The following is a 12,617-nucleotide window of genomic DNA, read 5'->3' on the forward strand; positions in this document are numbered from 1 at the left end:
GCAAGGCCCTTTGCTGTGGTGGACACAGAAAGGAGACAACCATGGCCCTTACCATCAGGGAATCTAGTCTAGTTGTTCAGTTAAAAAAATACTGGCAACTCCCTGCGTGTCAGGAACTGTAAAGGCACCAGTGATGTAAGGGAGAAGGAGGGGAAGCAAGGGGAAGGGAAAACTTCCCAGGAGGTGCTCAATTTCTAGTGGCTGGAAGAAGGCAAGTAGGAAGCCATATATCATTCAGTAAGTTCAGGGTGTGCGAGGACAGGAGAGGTGCACCTAACACAAACTGGGGCCTCAGGCAGGGCCATCACATCGATGTCTGAGGGACATCAGTCCAGAACTCGCATTGTGAGAGTTTCTACTCAGTACAGGTGGCAGGAGGAGATACCCATGGTGAGTTCATACTAGTCTGCAAATCAGACATCAGTTCCCCTTTCTCTAGGTGTGTGTGGCCTAGTGAATGGCAGATAGGAAGTCTGAATCTGATTCTGCCGGCAGGAAGGGGGCACAGCACTGATGATACTGTGGAGAGTAGTAACTTCAGAAAAATTGCCCTGGCAGCGATACAAAGGAGAATGGAGGGGGTGAGTGTGGAGGCAGGGGAGCCAGTTAGAGGCTTTTTCAAGGGGCTGGGGAGAGGGGAGTGCCATCATTTCCAGCCAGGCTAGTCGCTTGGTCTTCCCACACCTGGTCTGGCCCTGCTACAACCCATTTCCCACCCAGCAGCTAAATGTACAGTTAAAAGCATCAGTCAAATCCCACAACTCCCTGCTTACTGCCTGTCAGTGGCTTCGTCTTGTCCCTTCACATGGCTAACCTTGGAGTTCAAGGATTCGAAATGGCCCGGCCTCCCTCTTCAAATTCTTCCCATTTCACTCTTCCCTTTCACTTTCTCCTCTCCAGCCAAATGGCCTTCTTTTCAGTACTTGAAACACACAAAGCTCTTACCTGCTTTAAAACCTTAGCACTGGCCATTCCCTCTACTTGGAAAGCTTTCCCCCCAGATCTTATTATTCCTAATCTTCCAGATTTCAGATAAAATGTCATCTCCTTTCGGAGAGGTCTTCACTTGACCGCCTTCCCTAAAGCAGCCTCCGTACTGCCCTGTCTCCTCGTCCTTCATGCTGGACATTGTGGGTTTCCTGCCCGGCGTGAGCCCCCCCTTCCTTCTCAACGGGACACCGCTTTTGTTCATGTGTTCACCTCTGCCGCCTTCAGCCCCGAGTCTTAATTAAGGGAATGGGGCTGCTTGCTCTGCAGCTCATTGTCTTCCATGTGCCAGCGACTGGCCGAGGAGCAGGCATGAGAACCAACTCTGGACAATTCATCCCTTCACTCAACAGATACGTTCTGCACACTATTCTATGTCCTGGGGATACGGCAATGTACAAAACAAAGAAAAATACCTGCCTTCGTCAAGCCTACGTTTTAGTAGGGGGAACAGGCTGTTAGCGCCAAGACCTGGCCCCACACAACAAGCTGTAGGATCCAGTGCTGGGGCACCTCAAGCCAAACACCTAAGTGAGTGGGGACACATCCCCACCCATCAGCAGACAGGCTGCCTAAAGACTTCCTGAGCCCACAGCCACCTCGAGACACACCCATAGACATAGCCCTGCCCACCAGAGGGTCAGGATCCAGCCCTGCCCACCAGTGGGCAGGCACTGGCCCCTCCCACCAGGAAGCCTGCACAAGCCTCTAGAACAGCCTCACCCACTAGAGACCAGACACCAGAGGGAAGAAAACTATAATTCTGCAGCATGCAGAACAAGTCTGCAAACGCAGGCCAGACCCTACTTCAGGAACAACTGGCCCCTGGCCCTTGGGTGACAAGAGGGGAGTGCACTGCCGGGACACGTAGGACGTCTCCTACAGAGGGTCACCTCTCCAAGGTTGAGAAACATAACTAACCTACCACATACATAAAAATACAAGTAGAAATTTAGACAAAATGAGACGGCAGAGAAATATGTTCCAGACAAAGGAACAAGATAAAATCCCCAAAGAACTAAGTGATATGGAGATAGGCAATCTACCAAAGAAAAAGTTCAGAGTAATGATCATAAAGATGATCAAAGCACTTGGGAGGAAAATGGATGCATAGAGCAAGAAGTTAGAAGTTTTTAACAAAGAGTTAGAAGATATAATGAACAACCAAACAGAGTTGAAGAATACAATAACTGAAATGAGAAATACACTAGAAGGAATCAAGAGTAGAATAAATGAGGCACAAGAACACACGAATAAGCTGGAAGACAGAGTAGTGGAAATCACTTCTGCAAAACAGAAAAAAAAAAGAATGGAAAGAACTGAGGACAGTTTAAGAGACCTCTGGGATGACGTCAAGCACACAGATATTTGTACTATGGGGGTCCTAGAAGGTGAAGGGCGAAAGGGCCTGAGAAAATATTTGAAGAGCTAATAGCGGAAAACTTCCCTAACCTGGATAAGGCTTGAGTAGGAGTAGAGCCAGATTGTGTGGGAATTGCTGCTTTCATAGTCTGAGGGGGGCACTCTTTGCAAAAATACTGCAAAAATGAAAATACAAAATTGTTCATAAAACTGTATATTTCGAATTAGAAAATAAGTCACAAGTTAATGACTTTTATAAATCAGACCTCACGAATTCAGCAGAACAACTGCCTGGCAGACAACTGTGTTTTATTCCCCTGGATTTGGACTGAATATTTTTGATCACCTCTTTTAATGACAATGATTATGGAATATTTTCTGTACAAAGATAAACTAGTCCCTTCCTCAAATGTGATTAACATTTTATTTTTTATCATCAGTAATTTAGAAACAATAGTTTCAGCATCACAGCTTGATGTTAGTAACATCAAATCAATTTTTAGAATTGTCTAATCTGGGGGAAACTTCTATCAAGTCTCTTCCATGAAAGAAAAGTTTTCAGGATTTTTTTTGAGCAGAGATTACTCTGAATTGATCAGATTTATGAACCAATTTGTGGAATATCCTAGTAGTGGCAAATTGAGTTTTATATTTTCCTTGTCAATGTCATCATTTCATGGCAAATCAGAAAGAAATTTTAATTTCAATGTTTTCCAATATGTTTATGTGATTCACTCCTCTTTGTGAAGTGGAATATCAAGCAATCCAAGGCTGTTCTTTGGATGTTTGTAGTTAATGATCATGCTGATGTGTGAGAACTTCCATTTCAATAGTTTGAATGGAAACCCAAAATTTTACATGTTTAATGGTTGGAAGAGTTTTCCATAGACTAGCTTGTGGCTCTGAATGTTTGAAACTTTGTTTCTTTTTGAATATCCACATTGTTCTGGGGCTGAGGCTGGGCATGGCAGGACATATAATACTATGAAATGATTTCTGTTCAGCACTTTCATTTCATGATACAAGGTAAATCACCAACATGAGCAGTGGGAGTATTCCCAGAAGCCATTCCTACTCTGGAATGGCTAGGGACAAATTAAGTATGTGCTGAGGTAACTGAGAACATGTAAAAATATATTACTAGATCCATATTAAATGTATCCACAACTCAACTGTCCCTTAGCTGGATCCCTAACATTCCCATGGCCATTCCAGTGCCACCTGACATCAGGGGAAGTGTGACAGAAGAGATGCCAAAATAGAAGGAGACAGAGGCCTTAACTGAAAGTGGTTAAAATATCTTATCTTTGCAAATTTTACAATAACTTATGACCATGTGAACACATTGCTAGGCCCTTCCCAGAGCTTTGGAGGGAGTTGGCACCTATGAAAGACCTTCGTTGTCTTTAGCAGCATAATAACAGGGGAAGGGTGTCTCTCGTGCTCTTCCAGACGTGTTCCCATCTTTTGGTGATACTTAGAACTGGGGCGGCATCTTGCACCCAGTCAGAGGATGAAGCAAATCTTAAGATGATGGATCCTTGATGGTATTGTTGAGCCATTAATGAACCACCCCTGGATCCTGTCTTACCTCTGGACTTGCTGTTCCATGAGATGATAAATTACTTTATTCTTTAAATCATTTTGAGTTGGCGTTTCTACCAGATATAGCTGAAAACATCCTGATTCACTCTGTTTATTTTCCTCTAAGCATTTATTATTCCCTAAAATTATCTTTTGAGTTTACTTGGGGTTTTTTGGGTTTGTTTTGGTATATCTAAATGTAAGTTACACAAGACTTTATCATGAGTGATGTGGTATCTACAAAACTCCAAACAGTGCTCAGCTCATGGTGGATGCTCAATGAATATTCGTGGAATTGGATGAATGGATGGAGTGCGGCATTAACAGTGAGTGAGGCTGGCAATGAATCTTCATTTTCAGTACATTCTACACTCCCAGCTCTGGACCCTCGCAGAAAGGAGCCCATGTTACTGAAGGTGTTCTCCTGGTATTTTGAGATTGCTATGCTGAGGCACTGTCATTGTAGATATTTCTCTGCTCCACTCCAACCAACCCATTGGTTTCATCCTGTCAACAAGGCAAGTCTGGGGACTGGATATGCAAACCTCAAAGTTGCACTGCTTTGTCTTATATGAGTACTAAATTATGGGCTGTCTAACAGTTAAAGAAGCTAGATTTCTTGGTGGCAAAAAGAAACAAATTTTCTTTGGAAAGTAACTTTTGGCTCTTAAGTGTGCTTTGTTCCTCACATCCCATCTGCCCACCACATTCTGACATTTCTCCAAAGAGAACATCATCTGTGTTTGCCCTCCTCTTTATTCCCCGAGGTAGCTCCTTTCCAGAGTTATCTAGTATCCCCAGCACTTTCAGAAATATCCTCCAACAGCCCACTCTCCATCTTTGGCCAGCTTCATCCTTAATTTCCTACATCAATGATTGCTTTCTAAAAAAGCCTTTTAGTGGCTCCCTGGACTTGGGGGTTAAGGCCACATTTGTTTCTGCTCAGCTTTAATAAAAGGTTATTTGATTACCTGGAGACAACGACTGGGGTCTGTAGTAGTAGTGCTAGTGATGGCAGCCATTCTATTAGAGGATTAACAAGACATAGGACCATTCTGCAAATTAGAGAGTACCACCTAGATCTGGACCCATCTGTCTCTTTCTTCCTTCCTCCCTCCATCTCTACATCCCATGTCCGTTTGTCTGTCTTTCTTTTTCTTTCTTTCTTTCTTTCTTTCTTTCTTTCTCTCTCTGTCCCTTCCTTCCTTCCTTCCTTCCTTCCTTCCTTCCTTCCTTCCTTCCTTCCTTCCTTCCTTTCTTCCTTCCTTCTTTCCTCCTTTCCTTCCTTCCTTTCTCATTCACAATGTGTCAGACACTATGGTCAGAGTTGGGAATACAGAAAAGAATGACACAGTCCTTGCCCTCAAGGTGCTCACTGTCTATTCGAGGAGGCAGACACATAAACTGTTGTTTACAGTGCAGTGTGATGAGAGTATGCATTCAGTTTTATGAAAGCCCTTAGAAGGGGCATCAAGTGCACTCCTAGTGACTCAAAGTGTTCAGAGAAGGTGACTCCTGTGGTCCTCTATCAAGGATGAGTACAAGTTAGCACAGTTTTGGTAGAGAATTGATGGAAGATATTCCAGGAAGAGAAAACAGCATGCACAAAGCAAGAAAGTACATGGCACGTTCAAGGAACTAACAAAATCATTGTGGCCAATTAAAGAGCTGGGGGAATAGGGTTGCTAGAGTGGTATTAGATGAAATCAAAGAGGTAAGAAAGAACCATAGCATTTATGACTCTAAGACAAATGAACAGACATTGATGGGTTTTCAGCAAGGAAGTGACATGGTCAGACTGGCATTTCAGAAATGTCACTATGGCTTCAGTGTAGAAAATGGATTGGAGAAGATTCTCACAATAAGGAGACTAGTTAGGAAGTTGGCACAGCAGCTTGGATCTTAGCAGTGGATGTGGGAAACACTGAACATATTTGGAATATATTTTGGAGGCATGGTTTATAGATATTGGTACTGATTGGTTGTTGATGGGTTGAAGGAGAGGGAGAAGTCAAAATAAGGATGAGCATAGGCAAAGATTTCTTAACAGAACACAAAAAGAACCTATAAAATGAGACATTATATATTGACTTCATTAATATTAAGAATTTCTATTCATTCAAAGATGCCATTCAGAAAGTGAAAAGGCAAGCAGTAGACTAGGAGAAGATATTCACTTACATATGTCTGTTGGATAGCTCATGTCTAGGATATAAAAAGAAATTTTACACATCAAGAAGGAAAAGGCAGCCCAATTTAAAGTTTAGTTAAAGATTTGAAGAGTCATTTTACAAGAGGACTTCCAAATGGCTAATAAGCCATGAAAAGGTGATCAACATTATTAATCATTAGGGAAATGCACATTAAAACCATAGTGAGATACCACTACACACCTACCGGAATGACTAAAATTTAAAAGTCTGACAATATTACAGTGTTAGCAAGGATGTGGAACAATTAGCTGTCTCATATACTGCTGGTAGGAGTGTAAATTGGTACTAGCATTTTGGAAAATTGTTTGACAGCATCTGCTAAAGTTCAATAACCTATCTTGTGACTCAAAAGTTCCACTTCTGGGTATATACCTGAGATAAATGAATGGCTACGCTTACCAAAAATATGTTTAGAAATGTTAATGTCATTGTTATTCACAAAAGCCTCAACTGTTCACAGACAACCCAAAGGTCCATCAACAGTGGAATGGATAGTTCAATTTGGGTATAGTCATACAATGTAACACAACTGAGTAATAAAAAGAACAAACTATTGATACAAGCAATGATGAGGATGATTCTCACAGATGTAATGTTTGTGAAAGACAGAAGAGTACCTGCAGTAGGAACCCATTCATGTAAGCAGGCAGAACTAGTCAAAGGTGATAGAAGTCAGAGTAGTGGTTATCTTTGGATGCTAGTACTTATGGGAAGGGGCACTGGGGAGCCTTCTAGGTACTAAAAACATTCCGTATCTTGATACAGTTGGTGGTTACATGGGTGTGTACATATGTAAACATTCATCGAACTTTACACTTAACAGTGTTTTCACTTTACTGTATGTATATAATACCTCAGAAATAATGAAATAGGAGTAAAAGATGACTTTCAGACTTCTAATCAGAACAACTGAATGGACGGTCCTGCCATTGGCTGAAGTGAGGAATATAAGTATAGTAACTGGGGCCAGCATAGGGTTTGCAGAGAGAGGATGAGCTCACATTTGGACATTCTGAGTTGTATGTGCCTGAACACCCCGAGATAGATCAGACTAAAACTTAGGAAAGAGCTCTAGACTGGATTCTTCAAATTAGTGGCTATTTTCTATACACAAGTGTATATTGTAGCCATAAAATAGGACAAAAGCACGGAGCCCAGAAGATTCACAATCGTGAATGATCTTTGCTTTTAGAAGCATTTATGCAGAAAATAGGGTGGAATAATGAATAACACTGGTGAAAAATATTGAGGCTAGTTGATGAAGGGTCTTACATCTTAATCTGAAGAATTGGGAATTGATTCAAGGTGTAGTGGGAAACCATTACAGGTTCTTGAGCCTGAGAAGAATCTATTCAAAAGCTCCTTAAGATAGATTATTCCTGTTGCCTTAGATGTAAAAGATGTACAGGAACAGGCCGAGGCTGGAAAGGGAAAGGCCGATGAGGAGGCCAACTGTGGTCATTCAGGCTTGAGGTCAGAAGTGCTTGGCCGGAGCAGGGCCATTGCTAATGAAGAGGGGAGGACACAAGACCAAGAAATGGTGAGGCAATGATCAGCAGCACTGACAGGATGTGAGGGAAAAAGAAAACTAAAGTCTAGCTCCAGCTGAAGTAACGTGAGGCCGCAGCCTTCTTCGGATCAGCACTTGAACCCGTTCCATAGTCGTTGAGCACATTTAATGCACTAACACGTGTAAAGCCCGACACATGCCAAGTGTTCAGTTAGCTTAGCTGCTATTATTCTGTCCACAGCTGCTCACTGCTGGAAGAATTCTTGTAACAAGGCAGGTCGGTTCCGCTTTAAATTCATCATTACCAACCTCAGGTGGGTCCTTAACACCGCTTACGCCTTCACTCGCCGTACGCACTGTTTCACATCTTTTCTCCCTTCCTCGAGGGCCTTGTCCCACTTCACCCTTTCATTCTTGATACGTGACCCAGCCTCTTGCATCGCAGGGAATATAGATACCAGCAGAAAATACTCCCCCAACAGTTCACTGCTCAGTCCAGTGATTGCATCTGACTCATCCTCTCCTCCACACCTGCTGTCACCATGGAGAGGTGTGCTATGCCAAAAAGCTAGTACCCTAGAGAGTACTACTTCCTGCCTACTCTGGACCTTTATGAAATATGGGGGTCAACCCATTACCTTTCTCTTTAACCTCTTTGTCTGTAGAGCAGAGGAAGAAAATGCAAAGTCTCTCACTGCCTGGGTTCACACACTGGTTTTGCTACTTACTAGCTGTGAGATTCTGGGAAAATCTCTTAAACTCTTAGTGCCACCATGTCCTCAACTGTAAACTGTTCTCAGCTAACCACCTCACTGGGTTGCTTGTGAGCCTTCAATAAGACCATGCATGTAAAGTGCTTAGCCAGTGTCCAAGATGTGTGTTATCCATTACTTCTTGAATTTTTCTTCAGAATTTAAATGTTCTCAAGTGTCTCCCATCTAAAAAAATATAAAAGCCCTGGACCCCCACATGCTCCTCCATAATACTGCTTCATTTATTTGTTGCAATATAATAAATGAATGAATAGTATGTGCATGTTGTATTTGCTTCCTCCCCTCCAATTCATTCTTCAAATCCTTCCAATCTTGTCAAGGTCACCAATGACTGGAATGTTGCAGGATCCAACAGACACTCTTCTATCCTCATCTTGTTTAACCTTTCAGCAGAAGTGGCTTTTGAGCATACCCTCATGCTTTACTGCCTCACTGCCTTTGGTTTCAGGGTCCCCCATGATCTTGGTTCTTCTCCTACCATTCTGGCAGATGCTGCACTTTTTTGTTGCCCAGTCTTCCTCTACCCAATCTTAGGTTCTCAAGGCTCTGTCCTAGCCCCTCCCATGACTTCAGTTATCATCTGCATTAGTCAGTATAGGCTGTGTTATGCTATGATCACAAATTAGTCCTGAACTCTCAGGGACTGAACACACAAAAATGGTTTATTTCTTAAAAGCTTATCACACTCCCCTCTCCAACTTTTATCTCCTCCCTGGAGGAGAATATCCAGTGAGTCACCAAGTTTCAAGTTATTTCAAATCCAAAATATTCCTTGAACCCCACCACTTCTCACAGAAGTGGTCATGTCATTCCCCTGCTCAAAACTATTGAAGATCTTCTCATTACTCTAAGGTAAATCCAGACCTTCTCCCATGACCCACAAGGCTGTGAGTGACCAACCCACTGTGGTATTCTCAAGCTTTATCTCATATCTCACGTGATCCTTCCCTGGTGCACTCTGCTCCTGTTGGTCACACGGGCGTTCCTTCAGTTCCTTGAACACACCAGAGACTCTTTCCTCTGGACCTTGTGTGTTGTTCCAAAAGTACTCGTTTTTCCACCTCTGTTTGATTTAATTTCCGTAGGCAGTATAGTGTCCTGGTGACAGGGGTAGACTCTGCAGCTGCAGAGTCTAGAACTACCTAAATTTTCTTTGCCTCAGTTTGTCCATTTACTCAATGAAGAAATCTGTCCCCTGATGTTGGGTCTTAATACCCAACTATGCTGGGCTGGGAGATTAAAAAGAACTTTTGAGTTTTAATGGGGAAGACATAAATAATTACAAAGCAATGTGATAAGTGTTAATAGATACACAGAGGAAGAGTGTGAACACAAAGAAAAAGCAACTAATTCCGTGGTGAAAGGTGGGGAGACAGGGAATGGAGATTGTTGAAGGTTTGCAGAAGCCAGAGGGACTCAGGCAAGGTGGAACAAGAGAGAGAAGGCATTTTTAGAGATAAGGACCAGGCAGATGCCAAAGCACAGAGCAGCCTAGCACAGCATATGGGAACTTGTGGGTATTTCTGCATGTGGATGGGGACAGTTGTGAGATGAGATTGGACAGAATTTTGGACTTTATACAATAGATAATATGGAGCCATGGAAAGTTTCCAAATGATCTAATTTGTAATAAGGAAAACCCTTTAAAATATTTTTCCTAGGTAATCCTTATAAAAAGCAAATCAGGTGAATCGGTTTTCTGTCTAAAATCTATTGGTGACTACTCCGTGCCCACAGAAGATGTCCAGACTCTTTACCGATGACCCATGCAAGGCCCATACTGCTCTGGTTCCTTTACACTTTACAGGCTCATCTCCAACTACCTCTCTACGTGCACTGACCTTGCCATCTTCACTAATTGTGTGTCGCACAACTTTCCTGTTCTCTCATCCCCTCATCTCTATAGAACTCTTTATTCTGCTCAGAGTACCCTACCATCACTTGTCCACGTTGCTCAGTTTAGGTGATACTAGGAGTTATTTGCTTGCTTTTTTTCCCTTCTCCCAAAGCACCCCAGACTAATTAAGAGAATGGGCTTTTGAAATTAGACCGTCATTTAAGCCCTGGGCTCTTCCACTCATGAAGGTGAGATCTTGTGCAAAATTTCAAGCTCTCTGAGACGCAGTTGCTTTATCTGTAAATTGAGAGTAATATGTACCTTACAGTATTGGGGAAGGATTGAATGAAATAATGTTCACAGAGCACCCACCACAGTTCCAGCATTCAGTAAACACTTAGTATGCAGTAGCTGTTACATTACAGAGTTCTGCAAAATTTATTACATTGTTTTTGTGATTTGTTTACCTGACTTCTCCCTTACTAGTTTGAGCTCCTTTAGGGTGGGAATTTTTGTTTTCTTTCTTGGTTTCTTTGTTTTCTTTCTTTCTTTCTCCATTAGTGTATTGTATTTTCAGTACTATATGTTGACTGCTTGGTGGCTGTGTAAAGAGGATGGCTCCATAAAGGGAGAGACCAACAACAGAAAGCAATAGTTATGTATTAGAATCCTTTGGAATCCCCCCAAAAAATGTCCTCAGGTACCTTCATTGAATCAGAATTTCTGGATCTCTGGTTGTCAGTCCAAGGGATGATGAAGACTTGAATTCAGGCAGCGGCTTTGGGGATAGGGAAAGAACAGATTGATTTTCAAGAAATTAAGAGAGAGAATTAATAGGGCTTGTTGACTTGTGAATAGTTTTGGTGGAATGGACCAAGGTAAAGAATAGAAGAGGAGGAAGAACAGGTTTGGGGAGGAAAATGAGCGTGAACTAGAGGTGTGGACATCCCTATGGAGTGTTCACCAGGCAGGTGGAAATATAGGTCCAGCACTCAGGAGACAGGTGGAGTCAAGTATTAGATATGTGTGAATGTTGAAAGGTCAAGTCAAATAAGGACTAAGAAGTCCACTGAATGGAACAGTTTGGGCATGTCTAGTTTGGTTTCAGGAGAGTCATAGGGAAAAATGGTTGGCTGGGAAGTAAGGAAATAGAAACAGGGAGCACACACTATTATTCTTCCAAGATATATGGAGAAGAGAAAACTAAAATATTTAATATATAAATGTAATCTGTCATCCTTGGACAGCATCTAACAAATGCTTTTTATTTTTAAGGATTATAAACTTCATTTAATCAGTTTAAGTTGAAAGGATTTATTGTAAGGTTTCAAAGTGATCTAAGAACAAGAACTGCTGTACAGTTGAGTCTCTGGACAGTAGGACCTAGAATGGTGTCAGGGACAGAGGCGGCACTCTTTGTCTCTACAGTCTCATAGACCACTGGCCTTTTGTCTTTGCATCTCCGTGTCCATCCTCCTCACTGCTGCTTACTCAGTGTGCCCAAGACCTCAAATGGCCATCTGACCACATGATTCTACTTGCTTTTCACCTTAGCTTTGCATAGTCTGCTGGCCCAGGGTCTCGATTCCCAAATCCCAAGAGAAGAATCTGAAATGCCCTCCTCATCTTTCCTTTTTAGATCATGTGTAGGTCTCTGGTTGGCCAATAAAAAGTTGTTTTCTCTGGGTCATATGTCCACTGCTGGTTTGATCAACTGAGATTGGGAGTGGAGTGGGGTCATTTGATACTTAGGATTCCTTCTTTTAGGAATTGTGACACATGAAAGACATCTTTTACAGATCATTCTTCTAGAAATAAGCTTTACGGTGGCTCTGAAATAGTGATAATAGCTCTGATTAGGTTCATTTGATTCTAGCTAATTTTCTTACACTGTAGTGTTTTCTTCATACCTTCTGCATGCTCAGAGTCTATAGTCTTTTGAAAGTTTTGCTGGGTTATAATTTTGATTTGCTCAAGCCCCTCCTGTACTCTTACTTTACCTCATGACTGCACTGTGTTTCTATTTAGTACCAGTTTGTGTGGCTAGTTAGTCACTTCTTTTCATAGTTTGCAATTCAGAGGCCTAAGCATGGAGCTCAGCAGTAGTTCATTCTTCACATTGGGGTTTGTTTTGCTACTGAACCATTTTATTGGTTGCTGGCTAGCTTGTAAATGGCTACTTTTGGGTCCAGGTGATCACATATGGTCAGTTGTCGATAGACATAGGGTCATACAACCTGGCTGTTTTGGATGAGGGGTCTCAACATGGGCTATGGTAGGGTATCTTACTTTAGGATGGATCCATGGCCATTGCATGCACTATGATTGATTGACATATTTCATACAATAAC

The 12,617-nt window shown here is 42.2% G+C and overlaps 1 protein-coding gene across 1 annotated transcript in view; it reads left to right on the forward strand.

Annotated features, from left to right (window-relative positions):
- Positions 1-312: 312 nt before the first annotated feature.
- Positions 313-12,617, forward strand: part of LOC141575406 (early endosome antigen 1-like) — a 63,241-nt gene continuing 50,936 nt past the window's right edge. The window contains 1 exon segment of the mRNA XM_074354471.1: positions 313-390. Coding sequence (XP_074210572.1) covers positions 313-390 — 78 coding nt within the window.

The sequence above is a fragment of the Camelus bactrianus genome, chromosome 28 (genome assembly GCF_048773025.1).
Source record: "Camelus bactrianus isolate YW-2024 breed Bactrian camel chromosome 28, ASM4877302v1, whole genome shotgun sequence".
Taxonomy (NCBI): Eukaryota; Metazoa; Chordata; class Mammalia; order Artiodactyla; family Camelidae; genus Camelus; species Camelus bactrianus.